The sequence below is a fragment of the Crotalus tigris genome, unplaced genomic scaffold, assembly GCF_016545835.1.
Source record: "Crotalus tigris isolate CLP2741 ecotype Arizona unplaced genomic scaffold, ASM1654583v1 scf7180000017633.3093840, whole genome shotgun sequence".
Lineage (NCBI taxonomy): Eukaryota > Metazoa > Chordata > Lepidosauria > Squamata > Viperidae > Crotalus > Crotalus tigris.
The window spans coordinates 2006576-2025229 of record NW_024096527.1 but is presented as its reverse complement, the minus strand read 5'-3'; the positions used below and the strand labels follow the sequence as shown (position 1 = coordinate 2025229).

The 18654-nt window shown below is 41.3% G+C and overlaps 1 protein-coding gene across 2 annotated transcripts in view; it reads right to left on the bottom strand.

The window, feature by feature from the left end:
• ARID3A (AT-rich interaction domain 3A) overlaps positions 1–18654 on the bottom strand; it is a 79752-nt gene that overhangs the window by 26042 nt on the left and 35056 nt on the right. For both annotated transcript variants that reach the window (XM_039334736.1, XM_039334737.1), the window contains exon 4: positions 2284–2356. In XM_039334736.1, the coding sequence (XP_039190670.1) occupies positions 2284–2356 (73 nt within the window). The remainder of the gene's footprint in view (positions 1–2283; positions 2357–18654) is intronic.

Here is an 18654-nt window from a genome sequence, read left to right as displayed (position 1 = left end):
CTGAGCGAGGCCAGAGAGGAGGAGGCGGCGACTGGGCAGCCATGGCCCTTCCCCATCCACTCGCCACCGCCGCCACTGCCGGGAGTACCAAAGGTCCGGAGGGTTCCCTCCTGCTGCGGATCCACAATGCCTGGTCTGACGGGGAAGGGGGTGTGGGGATATTCGGGCCCTAGAAAGTTTTCCAGGACAGGCTCGGGGCCGGCCCTCTTTCCCTGGCCGCAGGAGAAGGGGCGGCGTAGGGTCTCCACTCGGGTGAGCGGGCGAGTGAAACCCCAAAACCTTTCACGTTTGTTTGCAAAGAGAAGCACACCGCATTAGCTGGCACCGCAGGGGGTGGTCTCAATCCAGGCCATGCGCCACCAGCATCTTCTTCTGCAGGTAGCAAACGAGAGGCATTTGCATCTGCGATACCCTTTGGGAAAGGTTAGCCACAACCTGTGACGGGACCAGCCCTGTTCCCGTTTCTGCCCTGGTTTGATAAATTGAGCTGGAAGGGAGGGGACACTTCTGCTGCCTGGGTGAGCCCACAGTAGCAGTATTGCGACATTCGTTCTACCAAAAACAGGGCAGTGTTGAAAGTGCAGCAGGTATTAAATCGGTCTGGATCAGCATTTCTCAACTGCAGCAACATTCAGCCTGGGGGAGGGGGAGCTGGATGGGGACAGGGCTGGTGCATGTGTTGCCTTAGCTCCACTCTTTAATCAAGCCCCGTTACGTTTGTGTGTGCATGCGTGTGCGCATGCGCACATTTTGCAACTCCTAGTTTTTTCTTTTGTGAGGGAAACGGGTCTAAAGTGGCTCTTTCACCATTTCAGGTTGCCGACCCCTGGTATAGGGTTTCCTGCCTGAGCAGGGGGTTGGACTAGATGACCTCCAAGGTCCCTTCCAACTTTTTATTATTATTATTATTATTATTATTATTATTATTATTATTATTATTATTATTATTATTATTATTATTATTCAACTACCAGAATTCCTCAGCCAGGAGTTGAACTTCACAAGTCATAAAATGGCCAAGTTTGAAGACCCCTGATCTATGTAGTAACATTTCTCTACATTTCTGAGCAGTTGGTTTCTAAACATCCCATAATTCGTCGCCAGATGAATATCATCATTAATATAGACTCAGTGTATTGATAAAGACAAAGACCCTTGTCTGCACTTATGCAAGAGAGGGGCCATTCAGACAATATGCTAAGCCAGGCCATTTAAATCCAATTTGCTTTGTGCATCTACAATCTTGGAGAAAATCAGGTAAGGCAAAATGCAAAACTGGGCCTGTTCTAGTCAGACCATCTAAATGCTGGTTTTGTCCCCCCCCCCCTTGCAGGCATGGGAGAAATGGGGACAAAAAAAAGGAACGTGAAGACTTTCCCATTGTGCCCTTAGCAGCTCTGATTGTAACTAAGCTGCACACACACACACACACACACACACACACGAATTGAAATAAAAAACCAAATCCCTCTCCATTTACCAGTCATTACATATCTGTTAAAAGTGCTGCCCAAGAGGGCTGCTCCTAGAATAACTGGGCCCCACCTGGGTTTTCTCAATAGTCTGGTGCTGGCTTACTGGTCAGTTACTTACCAAGGTTCAGAGCAGACTGGATCAGCAGAAGTATCAAGCATAAATTTGTTCATCCGTTCATCTGTGGTCATTTCACTGCTCTTTTAATCCAAGTATTTTAACTAGCAGCATCTTCCACAGGATCAAGAAGACGGAGACTATTCCCATCTCTTATATGTGATCTTTGAGAACTGGAAATCTAGGATTCAGGGGAGCCTTCTACATGCAAATCTACTTTCCTTCCCCAATTCTGGAACTCTCTCTTTCTCTCTGCCTCTAAACTTGGCAAAAGCCCTTAAAACAGTGGTTCTCAACCTTTTTAATGCCGCGACCTGCAACCGGTCGTAAGTCGAGGACTACTAAACCAGTCGTAAGTCGAGGACTACTCAACTGGTGCAGCACCGTTTGCAGAATGGGACTTTTGGCGGACTCAGCAGGACAGAGACAGCCTGGACAATTCCTACTGGCTTTTGAAAGCCAATAGAATTAGACTCTATTCAAGAGAGTCTATTCTATTGGCTTTCAAAAGCCAATAGAATAAAAGGGAGTAGCACAGCTAAGGAAAAGGGGAAAAAAATGGCGGACTGTGTTGTTTGACGACCCCCGTGAAATGGTCGTTCGACCCCAAATGGGGTCCCAACCAACAGGTTGAGAACCACTGCCTTAAAAGATAATCCGCAGCATGCCCTGGAGATAGGAAATAAAGCTCACCTCGTTTCTGCATAAAACTGAAGAGGTCATCCAGGAATTCCTTTCTTTTCGGATCTCCATCAAGTTCATATAACTGCAGAGAGAGAGAGAGAGGGAGAAAAATAAAGAAAAAAATAGAACTGCTTCAGACACTTTTTTCCAACTTCTCTAATATTTCTTTTCCAACTTTTCTAATATTTCTTGTATAATGTAGGCAACTAGCCCACTGAAGCTAGCCCATAAACCAGGGACCCAGGGATAAATCTGATTCTAGGTTTTTGTGCACCTAGGTCAGTGGTGGTGAACCTATGGCGCAGGTGCCAGAGGTGGCACTCGGAGCCCTCTCTGTGGGCACTTGTGCCGTTGCCCCAGCCTTGCTTCCCCCCGCAACCCCCTCCTCTCCAGCAGCCCCCCGAAGGAGAGTCACCCCCGAGCATGGCCCACACGGAGCAGCGCAGCCAAGGACATGGCAGCCAGGCAGCATAGACAAGACTCTGCCCTCACGCCGCATCGTGCACAATTGATGCTGCAGGGTGTGGGCAGAGGGTGTGGCCGGCATAGCAGTGCTAGGCTGCCAGGGCGATCTGTGGCGGGCCCTGGAGGCGGTGAGTGGTCCTGTGGGCAGGCGGGGCAGGGGATGGGGGGGTGGACCAGGGCGGGGCCAGTTTTTGGGCACTTGGTCTCTAAAAGGTTCGCCATCACTGGCCTAGGTGCATGTACAGAGGGAGAGAGGGTTTTTTTTTTTTTTAATAAAGCCTGAACTCCCTGGTTCGGTTCAGAGGTTGCAGCAGTTTAGCTAAGCCTCAACTCCTACTATACTCCTTTTTCTAATGAGACATCCTGCAGCTATTACAAAGTGCAAGATCAGCAATTTGCAATGGCATAAGCAATGGTCACCAGGATAACAGCAGACAAACACGCACACGAGGCACCCAGCCAATTTTCTAACCACCCTCTCGTCTGCTTTCTAGGACCTCCTCCTCTCCTCCTTCTTCCTCCCACCCACTGGGAAAGAGAAATCTGCTTTCTTTCAAGGGATAGCCAAGCAGCAGAATAAACTCCTATTTTGTCCTGTGTTTGGCCATTCCGGATTTCTTGCCTTTCTAATTCTATGACCAAAGATTACCCACGAAGCCTCATATTTTAAACTGTTAGACATTACAACAAATAAAAGGCACATCCCGGCCAATTAATCAGAGAAAAGTTTTTTATTGCTTGATCAAAGCTATTGTAAATTAATGGAAATGCCAGTCTAGGTCAAGCTTTTTGGTTAAAAAATGGAAAGAGCTACAAAGAGTTTGGAATAAACCACACAATAATGTATCCATGAATATTACTTCTCTTTTATTTACTATGAAAGAAAGCGACAATGTGATTATCTGTAGGCAGTAAGATACTTGCAACACTCCTAGATGGCATCTATGGCCTGCCAAAATCAAAACATTTTTTTAATAAGTTGAAATGCTTTATGGAATTGCCAATTCTCACAAAATTTCACTGTTCTCCCCAGATTGTTGGGGGCAATGTAAATATATATATACATTGCTTACAGGTGTACAGCACTTAGAGAGTGCTTGCACTTAAAGCGGTATATAAGTCTCATAAATAAATAAATAAATAAATGCAGGACTTCAGTAATCACACAAAAGGATATGACTGAAATCCCAAATGTTTGGGCAATCCTGTACAGTTTTATCTTTTAAAAATTATTTAAACATTTGTTTTGATTTTCAGTAAAAAAAAAAAAAAAAGTTTGCCCATCCCTTTGTTACAGCATAATGATACTCTTCTACCTTTAAAAATCAGGAAATGCAAAATAATCTAGTTAGAAGTACATCTTAGAAGAACGAACCAACCTTCTCTAAAACATGAACAGGAAAATGCCTTTTCAGCAATAATGCTATTATATACTGGAATACATACTGTACCAATCTTTTAAAAAGTTCATTCATATGCAGATTTATGCACGTTTCATCTGATCTCATCTCATGTACAGATAATTTCTTATTTTAAAGTCCTAGCAAAAATTCACCAAGGTAAATTGGAAGGAAATGTAGATATGTAAGAACTGGGTGAACTCAATCAGATCATCTCTATCCTTTGTCTCTTAATCCCATCCCTAAATCCTAAAAATTGCAAACCAAAGCAAAATCCAAATTATTGCCTCTTCACTTTGAATGGGGGTTGGGAGCTGTAAAAAGGAAGCTGGTGGGCTCTACAAGCCTACTACCCCTGCCCATTTTTTGCATTCCTGGCCTATATCTTCCAAAGGTCTCATTTATTATCCTGCATTCTCCCTAGTTACCTAAAATGCTAAATATTAAATGGCTGGTCAAAATGTGAGATGTTAATGTGATGGATCCAGAGGAGAGCAAGATGTGGAAGACAGATTTAGAGTTTTTAAATGTTTTCTTTCCAATTCAACGTTTTCTGGAAAACTCACATTACAACACAGGGAGGACAAATAAAAAAAAGGCAGGTGTGTTTGCTTCTGTGGGCACCAGAGACAGATGCCAGGAATGAAAAAAAAATCTGAATTTTAAGCTGAGTTGGAGGATCTGTGTCTTGGAATATATGGGAGGCAATGTCATACAGCTAAAGAAATAAACACAATCTGTTTTTTTCTACCCTGTGGATTAATTCCATCTGCTACACTAAGAGTGTTGGAATTTTGCATCACTGCAGGAACAGAGCACAAACAAAACAAAAAAAAGTCCTCTTGCATCTTTCTTTGATAGTTTTCAAATGGAATGTGAAATTGAGAAAAAAAGAAAAAAAAACATGGACCACCTGCTAGCAAGAAAAACATGTGTTCCATTATGCACCAAGTAAATTGGACCACACTTTTCCTTTGCGTAAGCTGAGTGAGCAACTGCTTTGTCATCAGTATATCCTATAGATCAGACATGTCAAACTCGCGACGTCACATGTCGCGCAACGTATCGGAGCTTTTTCGCCGTTACCGGCAATGGGGTGGGTGCAACTCCAGTATGATGAAACTGGCCGCGGGCCGGCAGTTTGACAACCCTGCTATAGATCCTTTGCTGCAACAATTCCCTTTGCATGCAGGAACAGGGCCTGCCCCTGATGTGGAGAACATGTGTGTCCCACTGTTCTCAATTCCCAACTATTAATAGCCTTCAATCAGCAAGAATGTTCCTTACTGGACCAGCTGCTGAGCTTGGATGGCCTCAGCTTGTCCTCATCATATCGCCCCACATAAATTTTGACACTGCACATGGTTAACAGCCTTCAATAGGTCCAATCTGTAGGATCCACCTCATCTGAAAAATTTAACTAGATAATTTTACCAGAATCTATCAATGGAAAGATTCTGGGAGGTGTGGAGAAAGACAGTGAAAATACTTATTATAGTTGAAAGTATTGAATTAAATGAACTTAAAACTAGTCCTAAAATAGAATAAGTTTCCAAATTAATAACAGTACTGATAAACAGACTGATTAAGCAAATAAACCAACAGATAGCAGAAAAGCAAAATAAAAAGTTTCCACCATTTGTAAGAGCAGATGGTGTACCATTTTTCTGAAATGGTATAGGCCCTATAGGGTTTCCTGCCTGAGCAGGAGGTTGGACTAGATGACCTCCAAGGTCCCTTCCAACATCATCATCATCATCAAAGCATATCAGCAACAGCAGAGTACTAATACACATTAAAAATTATGGAAGTGAGATTTCCACAATTTGAATGCAAACATTTAGAACATTTAAAAAGCAAATATTTCATTTCCCTATCAATCCAGCCCTTCTGGATGGGACAAACAAGAGAGCCTCTGCACTTTCCTGAGACAAACCAGGGCCTACATTTGGCAGGCCCTTGAAATTGACCATTTAAGGCTTAAAAGAATAAAGCCATTAGTAATCAAAAATGTGCCGAGCAACCCCACGCTCTCTAACATAAATTCCTGCAGATACTCTAAATGATAAATCCCATCAAACTAAGCCCACTGGGATTTGCACGCTTTCCAACAAAATATAGGTGCTCAAACATTCCAATGAGAAGCATCGTATTTCCAGAATCAGTATATCTGAGATCATGTTGGAATTATTTCTTCAGGGGATTCCTTTGGCCCTGCTAGCCTGGGATTTGGGGGCTTGCATGATCAAAATTCGTAGGCTTGGCAACTAGCATATATTTACGGTCGCAATGTCCCAGGGTCATGCAATCAGCTTTTGCAAACTTCTGATAAGGAAAGTGAATGAGAAAGCCAATTCATTTAACAATTGAGTTACTAACTTGACAACTGCAGTGATTCACTTAACAACTGTGGCAACAAAAGACATAAAATGGGGCAAACTCACTTTACAAATGTCTCATTTTGCAACAGGAATTTTGGGCTCAATGGTGGTCATAAATTGAGGATTACCTATACTTTAAAACTGTACCATGAAATGCCTGTGGCCCAGTCTAGAAATATGGTGTGCCCCCCTTGGGGATCACATAACCCACACCGAGAACCTCTACCCTAGTCATCTGGAAAGTGACAGATTTCTCAATCTGTGTGTGTGTGTGTATGTGTGAGAGAGATGCCTGCAATGAAAAAGCTGAATCTGAAAGTGGACCAAGCTGGATTGCAGGATCTGTACTAGAGCTACTTTGGGATCATAGAAATCTTTCTACCTATCTTTTGCAACCTGATGCCATCCCGAAGCATTCAAGTCAACTTCCACTGGCTCTCTGGCTAGGGAAGGGAGCTGAAATCCAACACATGTTCTCCTGCTTGAGCAGGGGGCTGGACTAGAAGACTTCCAGGGTCCCTTCCAGCTCTATTCTATTCAAATTCTAACATCTGGAGGGCACCAGGTTGGGAAAGAATGTCTACCATGCCTGTCTCATGGAAATAAGGGATATAAAAGAATGTGTATGTGTACTGCAGAAAGGCCTTTGCTTCCAGTCAATCCGCCACTGCACAGGAAAAAGGAATTGGTAGGTAGCTCAGGAACACTATTTTCCAGCCTTTTAATACTGACATCAATTCTATTCTAACTTTTACCAGGCTGCAGAAGACAGGAAGAAAAGAGATGGGCCGTTTAACCATTCAATCTGCTTTAAAAAAACCCAGTTTCATTGATTCCTCCTGTTCCTGAATTGGTTTCATTCCAACTGGTGATTTGTAAGAACCGGGTGTGTTTGTGTGTTCGCTCTCTTCCCACTTTTTTGAGTCTTTGCTTTTGATGAACAACTGGACTCTTTAAACAAAAGGAAATTTGTCTGATAGATAAATATCTGTTTTAAAAAAATCCTCAAACATGTGAGGAACATATGGCTGATCATCAGGAGAAAAGTACACAAATGCCTGCCCTTGATTGCCTGACAAGCTGGTCTCAGTATGGAGGAAGATAATTGGAGAGGAAAAAAGTGGCATTAAAGACAAACAGAAAAGTCCTCTATATAAAGGAAGTGTGCATATTTACAGGTGGAAAGTATACATACACATACATGTATAAATGAAAATGGATGACAGCCAGTGTAGGCTAATGGATCAAGGTGCTAGACTAAGAGCAGGCAGACCCAAGTTCTAGCCCAGTGGTTCTCAACCTGTGGGTCGGGACCCCATTTGGGGTCGAACGACCATTTCACGGGGGTCGCCAAATAACGCAGTCCGCCATTTTTTCCCCATTTTCCTTAGCTGTGCTACTCCCTTTTATTCTATTGGCTTTTGAAAGCCAATAGAATAGACTCTCTTGAATAGAGTCTAATTCCATTGGCTTTCAAAAGCCAATAGGAATTGTCCAGGCTGTCTCTGCCCTGCTGAGCCCACCAAAAGTCCCATTCTGCAAATTGTGCTGCACCAATTGAGTAGTCCTCGACTTACGACCGGTTGAGTAGTCCTCAACTTACGACCGGTTGGAGGTCGTGGCATTAAAAAGGTTGAGAACCACTGTTCTAGCCCCTCTCGACATTCACTGAATGACTCTGGTATAGTCCTTCTCTCCCCACCCAAGACTGGGACCATGAAAAAAAATCTATCAAACCTCACTACGTAGATCGTAGTAAATTACAGCCCATAATCTTCAATAGACTGGACTGATTCAAACTGATAAGAAATAATAGTAATATGAAAACGGAAGCAGAACAGAAAGGAAATATATGATTACGTCCCTGGTATGGGCAGAGAAATGTGAAATAAATCAATAAATAAGCTTTGTTTAGTCCCCCAAACTACTAATAGCAAGAATTTGGCAGAGGCCCATTCAAGGCTCCTTGATACATAGACTATTTAAGGGCCAAGCAACATAAATTTAAAAGTGGGAGGTGGGGAAAAAGCCTGGGTTAAATCTCATGGGGAAAAAGCCTGGGTTAAATCTCAATACAGCTGTTAAATTTATCTGTGCCTACTTATTTTGCAGGGTGGTTGTGAGGAGGTGGTGTGGAGTGGAGGCCTATGCTTTCTGCCTTTAAGTTTTTATTATTTTACAAATGTGCACAGAATAAAGCTGAGAAATGAAGGGAACGTCTTTTCACATTACACAAAACTAAATTACATTCAACGGAGAATCCACTAAACCTTATCCTCCATGAAAGAGCCTATTGTGATGCATGCCTTCACCAACACACACTTACATGAGACAATACACATATTAGATTTGTCTTGGCCAACCTCGCATCCTCTACATGTGCTCTCTTCATTTCCACCTGGTGTGTGTTTCGATACTTTACTGCCCACAGATGGAAAGTACTTAATAATCATGCGCTCGACGTGGGGCTACTCTTGAAGAGCATTCGGAAGCTACAGCTGGCGCAGAATGCAGCGACGCGTGCAGTTCTGAGGGCCCCTAGAGTGGCCATGTTACACCACTGCTTCACGGGTCTGCCACTCTGCTTCTAGGTACAATTCAAGGTCTTGGTCATCACCTGCCTGACATGCTTCCAGTCTCACCCCAAAGGGACTGGTCCGCCCCACCCGTGCCAGCAGAGGGCATACTGCAGATCCTGTCAGCCAAGGAATTTCAGCTGGCAGGATCTGAGATAAGAGCTTTGTCTGCTGTGGCTCCTACACTCTGGAAGATCTTACCCTCTGAGGGGAAATTGGTTCCCATCCTCCTGACATTTTAAAAGAGTCTCAAGACCTGGCTCTGCCAGATGGCGTGGGCATCCAATGGGGAAGCTTCATACTGGATGTGGCTGACTAAAATTCAACCCCACCAGCCCCACCCAGCCCCCGTGTGTCCAGCTCCCTTCTTTGCCATTTTGTGTCCGGGATTTTATCTGTTAATATTTTTTACCTACTGTGGTTTTTACAATGGATGATTATAGTGCTTTTCAATGTTTTTTATGCTGTAAGCCGCCAAGAGTCATTGAATCTGAGATGGACAGCAATTAAATTTTATAAATTAAATAAATTCAGTGGTGAGAAATCAGAAAATAAAGGTCTTGGTGACAACTGTTAAGAAAGTAATAAATTCTGAACACTCCAAGAGAGCAGCATCCACACACTGGAGCAAAAATGATATGCTTAGCTGTAGAAATACTCCAAGCAGGATGATGCCACAGGAGTATTGAGGATAAAAGGCAAAATAATGACAGCCTCTAAGCAAGGAGATGGAGGGGGACTATATATCAAATTAGCCTTTTCTTTACACAGCCATGTCCTGAGACAGGTAAGGACATATTGCATGAAGGAGTGAGCAGATAATATAATGCCTATACTTTAGCCTCACTATTTGCAATTTGTAAATGTAAAATTATTTAAATCTGACCACTATATCCACATCTTCTTGGAGAAGGAGGTTCCCTGCTGCTATTCTTCAAGAATGTCATTATTCATTGGGCTTCTCCAAAAAGAGTAACTCAAGTCAGCATTGCCCAAAACTTTTGAACAGCAATCTCACTGCTGTTATTTTCAGTGTAAAGAATTGGCTCCATTTTTGTTAGCAGTTCCTTTCTCATATTTCTGAATGAGATATTGGCCCAAGCAGGTATTTTAATTGGAAAGACAATAGAACAGCAGCTCTTTGAGAAAAGCACCAAATAAGTTTTTCTGAAAAAAAAACAAACAAACCCTCCAGTGAATAAAAGGCAGTTAGCCTTTTCTAATGAGAAAAAAGCAGGGCAGCAAACAGAATTGGAGTATTCTGTTTCATATCTAGCAAGCCAGAGATTGCTCTACATGCATCTTTTCAAGTCCAAAGAGAAAAGAAGGTAGAATGAAAAGGCAACAAGAATAATATCCATAACACGGATATCACATCTTTCTTTGTACGGGGACTCACAGCAAAATATTCAAATAAGTATTGCTCAAAAGCTCAGATATCAGAAGAGAGGGCTGGGGGAAAAAGATAAAAATTGAGGAACTGGAAAGCTATTTGCGTATCAGGTTACATGTGAAACCAAGAAGCCCGTTAAGCTGCAGTTTCAAGAACTGCTTCCTGTTACACCAGGGGACTGAAGTGAGCAGGTGTGCTGGGCGCCCATCCCCTTAACTGGGGCCAATTTTTAAAACGACACTCCCCTCATCCCAACCAGCAGTCTTTTCACCATGCACACATATTTCAGAAAGCTCTGATGGAAAAAAAAAACTCATCTTGTTACAGCTAAATAGCCACTTGAAGATCACCACTGACAGTATTTGAGAGATTCCAGTATTTGAGAGGTTGCCACAAAGAAGAGGGAGTCAAGCTATTCTGCAAAGCACCTGAAGGCAGGACAAGAAACAATGGATAGAAACCAATCAAGGAGAGAAGCAACCTGGAATTAAGGAGAAACTTAACCAGTGAGGATAACTAACCAGTGGAACAGCTTGCCTTCAGAAGTTGTGGGTGCTTCATCACTGGAGGTTTTTAAGAAGAGACTGGACAGTCACTTGTCTGAAATGGTATAGGGTCTCCTGCTTGAGCAGGGAGTTGGACTAGAAGATCTCCAAGGTCTCTTCCAGCTCTATTCTGATTAAACTGGAAAGAGGCCCATCACGGAGTAATCCATTGGATCACTTGGAGGCTTGACTTGTACAGGGTGTAAGGGGCTGATCCTAGAGGCTAAATCTTCAACAGTACGGATAATGGAAGCCTCACTTTGGACTTAGGAATTGTTCTACCGCATTATAAGAAATCTTACTAGCTTATTTTTTTTATAAAGATATTAAAAATTTCATCGATGCTCTTTAACAATGAGATAATTGTTCATGTTCCAAGCTTCCCCATGTGCTCTCAAGCTTAAGAATATAACAGCATCAACCCGTCAAATCTTGCTATCTGGTTTCTTAGGACAGGAATCTCTGAGATCTCTGAGTCAGACAGCTTCTAAACAAGAAGCTTCCAAACAGCTAAAAGATTCTACTAACACTTTTTCCCATGAATTTGTCTTTCCTATTTTTAAAAGTATCAGCACATCTTATGTCAGTGAATTTCACAAGCTGATTCAGTACTCTGGGAAAGCACAGTACCTTTTGTTTCCCTGGATAAATGACTTGGGGGACAGAGTTGTAAAAAATATCACATTTGCAGATGACACAACAATAGGAGGGACAACAAACACCTTGAAAGGCATCATCAAGATCCTAAAGGTTCCTGACAAGCCTAGAAATCAGCATTTCAACCTGGATAAATGCAAAGTCCTACACTGGCTCCCCAAAATCAAAGACACGAGCATAGGATAAGCGGGACGTTATTGGGCGACTATTCGTATAAAAAGAATCTGACTGTCCTGGCAGATCACAAACTGAGCATGAACCAAGAGTGTGATAGCCCTATAACAAAAGCAAATGCAATCCTAAAATGCATCAAAAGAAGTTAAAAGCTTGTGCCCAACTTTAGGAAGGGCTTTGATAAACTGTAGCTAAAGATATGATAAAGAGCCTGGAAAATATATGAGGAATGGTTGGAGACTTTTTTAGTAGGTTTATCCTGAAGAAAAGAAAGGCTGTAGGGGGAGCTGTCCTTAAGTATCTGAAAAGTTGTCAGGGAGAGAAAAGCTAGAATTTATTTATTTATTTATTTATGAGACTTATATACCGCTTTAAGCGCAAGCACTCTCTAAGCGGTATACACCAGTAAGCAATGTGTGTGTGTGTGTGTGTGTGTGTGTGTGTGTGTGTGTGTGTGTGTGATATATATATATATATATATATATATATATATATATATATATATATATATATATATATATATATATATTTACATTGCCCCCAACAATCTGGGTCCTCATTTTACCTACCCCGGAAGGATGGAAGGCTGAGTCAATCTTGAGCCGGTGAGATTTGAACCGCTGACCTGCTGAACAGTCAGCTAAAGTGGCCTACAGTACTGCACTCTAACTGCTGCGCCACCTCAGCTCTTATTTGAATTTGAATTCTTCAAATCATTCCAGAAATTGGGAGAGGAAACAATAAGCTTAAATTACAAGGAAGTGGTAAGGTGGCCTATAGGGGGGGATGCAGTGGCATAGCGGTTATGACACTGGGCTTATGGACCGAAAGGTTGGCAGTTTGAAACCCAAGTATCATGTTATGGGGGGAAACTCCCATTCCTGCCCCAACTTCTGCCAACCTAGCAGTTTGAAAGCATGCAAATGCGAGTAGATCACTTTGGTGGAAAAGCAAGAGCATTCAGTGTGTCTCAGTGTATAGTCATGCTGGCCACATGACCACAGAAGCATCTTCGGACAATACTGGCTCCCACAGCTAGGAAACGGAGATGAGGACCGCCTCATAGAGTCCAACACGACTGGACAAGGGAAGCCTTTATCTTTAAAAAAAAAATCAGTCAGATATCAAGGAAAAACCCCTAATTGTAAGGATTGTTCAACAATGTTCAACAATGGAACAGATCATGTTGAGAGCTGACTAAGTGGGGGCTAGATGGCCATTTGTCAAGGATGTTGTATAGTGGTGGATTCCTGCACTGGGAAAAGGGTTGACTAAATGATCTCAAAGGCCCTTTTAACCTTTACCTTATATGATTCTATGAAAGCTGTTACCAATTTGTTTCAATGAGAGACCATAGAGAGTTTCAGTATTATGCAAAAGTTTTTTGTCCATTCATCTCTGTGTCATTAGTAACTTTTAAAACCAGCCCTGAAGTCTTTAATTTAAATAATGTATACATCACTCCCATTTGTGGCCCTAGGCAAGTTATAAGTATTCAAAACAGTAAAATAAATTTCCTCACAGGGCAAGATTCCAATCCCCTGTCGTTTTGCAACAATTTCCAGAGAGACAATTGTGTTATTCTATTGCAGCAAAACCAGATAGAGTCTTTGGATGCTAACAAATTTATTACTTTTCATTGTCCTTTTCTGAATTCCTCTCTCCAAATTCTCTATATATATTTGATATAGTCAAATGAGATTGCAGCTTAGATTTGAATTTTGAAAATACATTTGGGTTCTGGCAGTTTCCTCCTTGAATGCTTTTCTAATGATTCCTTAGGTGAAATTCCCTCTTTTGCACTACCACCTCTGGGCAATAATTGTCTTTGAAATGAGTGATAACTTTTTGAGAAGTTCTGTACTCCTACCGCACTGCCAATTGCAAAAGGCCACATTGGTTGGATCTGCACATAGGCTACACTGATACAGTACGACAGCCTAGATTCTTGGGAACAATTCCATGTATATGAAGGCCAACACCAGCTAAAGGACTGGCAGCTGTGACTTCACCTTGTTGTAAACAGATAATAATTACCCATCATACACAATCAGTATTGATAAAATCACCATCAGTCAGTTGATAGGAATAGCAATAGCACTTAGACTTATATACTGCTCCATAGGGCTTTATAGAACTCTCTGCAGTTCTTTGGTAGACAGTGGGCATATTGCCACCAACAATCTGGGTCCTCATGACCTCGGAAGGATGGAAGGCTGAGTCAACCTTCAGCTCCATCAGAATCGAACTCCAGACTGTGGGCAGAGTTTGCCTGAAATACTGCATTCTAACCACTGCATCACCAGGCCTCCTATGATGATATTTTAGTATTGTTAAACAATAATATCTTCTTGTCCTGGGTCCTTGGGAAGGATTCAATAGGTAGCCAAAAATGCCAAATCTAGTCTAAACCTCTGGCTGACTATGCAACCAAACATAATAATAGCCATATACAAACATGTCATTTGTACCAACAGGAGAGTTTGAATGAAAAAGATCACTACAAATACCTGGGCATCCTTCAAGCTAATATCAAACACACTGAAATCAAGAAGGGTAGAGGTGAATAAATCATGAGGGTGAAGATCTTAAAGTGCAAATTCAGTAGAGGAAATACCATCAGACTGGTCTATAAGAAAGACCAAGTGAAGAATAGAAGAGAAACATGGCAAGGCAAAGTATTACATGGTCAGTACATTAAAAAAAACCCTTCTACCAGTAGCAAGCAAAGCTGATAATAAGACATGGCAATGGCTAAAAGCAGGAAAGCAGCAAAAGGGACAGAGGAGCCAATTCTGGCTGCATAAGACCAAACTTTAAAAATATATGCATACAAAGCCAGATTGGAGAAGACAGCAACAGACAGCAAATGCCGCCTCTGCAAAAAAGCTAAAGAAATCGTGGACCACCTAATTAGTTGCTGCAATAAAATCACACAGACTGATTATAAACAATAGTAGCAACAATGGTGCATTGGAATATATGCAAGAAATACCATTTGCCTGCAAGCAAGAATTGGTGGGATCACAACATAGACCAGGCATGTCAAACTCGCGACGTCACATGATGTCGCACGACATAGGACTTTTTTCCCATTGCCGGCAATGGGATGGGTGCGGTTTCGGCGTGAGTTATCCAGCCCATGGGCCGGCAGTTTGACATGCTTGACATAGACAAAGAAATAGAAAACGAAGATAAAAGTGCTCTGAGACTTTAGAATTCAAACAGACAAGCATCTACCACATAACACCACAGACTTAGACAGACAAAAAGTCTTGATAGTGGATGCTGGAATACCGGGAGACAACAGAATAGAAAAAGAACTTGAGGGAAAAAAATCACAAACAGAAGCAGAATGATATAGCAAAAAAAAAGTAAAAATAGTACCAATAGTAATAGGCGCTTTGAATGCAATTCTAAAACATCAGGAGCACCATCAGCATTGACAAAATCAGCAGTCAATTGCAAAAGGCAGCTTTATCAGAACAGCTTACATCCCGTGATAATACCATTAACACCATCAAATAACAACATCAGCCTATCCCAGGACCTTGGGAAGGGCTCAATAGGTAAATTTAAATGCCAAATCCAGTCTAAACATTTGGCTGACTGTGCAACTAACTATAATTTTATTAAACTTTTCCATAAATAAATTTTCCAAAGCACCTGAAGGCAGGACAAGAAGCAACAGATGGAAACTAACCAAAGAGAGAAGCAACCTAGAACTAAGGAGAAACTTCCTGACAGTTAGAACAATTAGCCAGTGGAACAACCTGCCTCCAGAAGTGGTGAATGCTCCAACACTGGAAGTTTTTAAGAAGAAACTGGACAGCCATTTGTCCGAAATGGTATAGGGTTACCTGCCTGAGCAGGGGGGTGGACTTGAAGACCTCCAAAGTCTCTTCCAACTTTATTACTATTATTATTATTATTATTATTATTATTATTATTATTATTATTATTATTATTATTATTATTATTATTACTACTACTACTACTACTACTACTTATATGCTGCCCAATTTTCAACACTTGTAGGTAGCTCACAATAACATTTGATATTTGCCACCATTGCAAACATTTGTCTTTCTTTAGTTAAACTTTAAACAGCCTTCCCAAGTCTAGGGTCCTTAATGGGTGTTGGACTACAATTCTCATCAGCACCAGCCAGTATTACCATTGACTATGTTGGCTAGAAACTGATATGAAGGGTAACATAACCTACTGGAGGAACTAAATCAGAGCAAGGCTCTCTGCTACACTAATTATTATTAAATATGGCCTGAGCTGTTAGCCATTTATTTATTATGTTTTCATCCCACTCCTCCCAAGGAATTTAGGGCAAAAACAATGATTTCCTTTGTATTTCATTATCATGCTTCTGTGACATAGAAACTAATTGTCCCTAATTCTCCTAGTTTGTTTCTTAGCTGACCAGTGTTCATGTGACACACAAAGTTATAATTACTGTTAAGCATCCCACTATATGTATCCCAGATAGCACACCAAATCACACTGAACATTTTTCCAGTCTCCCTCTCTTTTGCTAAATATTCCAACAATGATAGATCAGCAATACATCAGGCAACACTTCCTTTTGTCTTTCTAAAATAAAACCACAGTGGCCTGATCAGATTTGTTTTTGAAAAGTATCCCTCGCATAGGGAATGAAAAATAAAATAGGAATAGCAGAGGTGTTGCTACCAGAGCAATTGTCTTCTGAGGCTGGTCTTTCACATCATATCTTTTTCCTGGAGGACTGGCTCCTTGTGTTTATCTATTAGCCATTAGTCTAGATTGGAAGAAACACATTCAACTGTGATTAAGATATAATCATTAGATTATAGATATAACCATAGATACAAACAGTGGTTAAGGTACTCCTCTTCACCAACATTTAACTCAGACAGCTTTACTTGGAACAGCCTACATTTTGTGATAATATCATTAACACCTTCAAATAACAACATCAGCATGACATGATCACAGTAGGCTCTTAGCCATATCATGCTTAATTAGCATGCTGCATAACAGTGTCTAACTCTTGATGACTCCATGAACCGCTATATTAGGATCATCAATATGACAGCTTAAAAATTTCAAAAGCTTCAAAACGCATAGCTACATACCATGAAAAGATTTCCTGTGGAGTAAGCAAACTTTTAGGATAGGGAAAAAGTGAGTAGTAGTAATAAGAAATTATTACTGAAGAAATTAAAATTAAGACAAAGGAGGAAAAAAGTGAAATCTAACTGCATTTAGTTCACATCCACATTTTTTATCCATACAAACCATCCTTGTTTCCACCATGCTTGTACACCATTTTATATACTGCTTTTCAATGAAAAAAAATTGTTTGGCTTCTTTTCCTCCATTTTGTCTTCCCTGTTTATATAGTTATATATATAATAATTTCCTTTGTCGGCAAGAAATCTCTCAAGCTCCACATTTCCTTCTTGGCTAAATACTTACTTAAATTATATAATTGGAAAGAGAAAAAAGGAAGAGTATTGGGAAAGAGAAACAGAATGTAACGTCTAACCAAATTAGCTAGATCTTCAAATCCAGCTTGGCATCCTTGCTATCTTTACTCTTCATTTTCATTTCTTGTTTTCTTGTTTTTGAGATTATAAGCAATTTGCCCAAGATTTATTTTCTTTATTTTTCACATTTTTGAGCCACCCATCTCTCTCAGAAGTTCTAGGTGTTGGGTGCTATATATATTTAATATATTATTCTTTCTATTATTACTACTACTACTACTAGATGTGAGGTTTAGGAATGGCCACCAAGGAAGCAGCACGATTTCACACAATACAGATAACAGTTCTGAATTGGGTACTTGCTTAAGAGGAACAGAGGAGGTTCAAAATTCACAAGAGGCTTCTCAGAGGTGTTTTCTGGAAATATTAAAATATGCTGTGCATGAATAGGATTGGGACTGTAATCCCAAATATCTGGAGGACTGGTAAAATGGGGAAGGGAGCTTAAGTATTGATAAAATCATGCACACAGCACACCACAAAAATGGGTACCCCAGTGGAAAGAAGCTGTTGATAGGATCCTGGGGATGGAAGGCAACTTGACTCCTTCCAGCCACACCCCCCCTTTGTTTTGGGGAGGCCAGCAGCAGGTGTTTCTCACCTCTTCCATTTCAATCACCTTTCCCTGGAGACAGGAAAGACTTTAAAAGAGGGGAAAATGCCAAAACTTGGTTTTCACAAATCAGGTTCTGAGGAAAAGAAAAGCCACAAGAAGCTGTCTCCTTTTCAACAATCCTGAGAGGACCTGGGCTTTTAAAATAGTGTGTGCTGAGCAGGCCCTGGACTTGGTGTGGGTGTGAGTGGGAGGGGATATATCTATCAGCCCTGATCAGGCCTCAGTGCCACCAGGCCTGATGCTGGGAAACCATCAGGATCACAATAATTGAAGACACTAGAGTTTTTAAAACAGCAATGAAGCTGTTTCTTCGTTTCCTGTTTAAAAGAAGCGTAAGGAAGGAAAGGTCACTAGAGCAGGAAGGCCATTGAAAAGATAATATAAGAGTACAAGAGATTCTAGATGATCTCTCTTCCCCCCCCCCACTCCTTAAATGATAAACAGTTCTTTAAAAATGACTTTGCAGAATTTTGGCAAGTAATCAGTTCTCAGCTTGGTGAAGCAGGAAACAAAGCCAACACTCCTATTCCTAAATCCCTTTTCCGTCTGGACTACATTTCCAGTCAAACCACTTACAGGGCCAAAAGCTATGCTGGCCAGGGAACATGGGTTCTGAAGCCATAATAACAT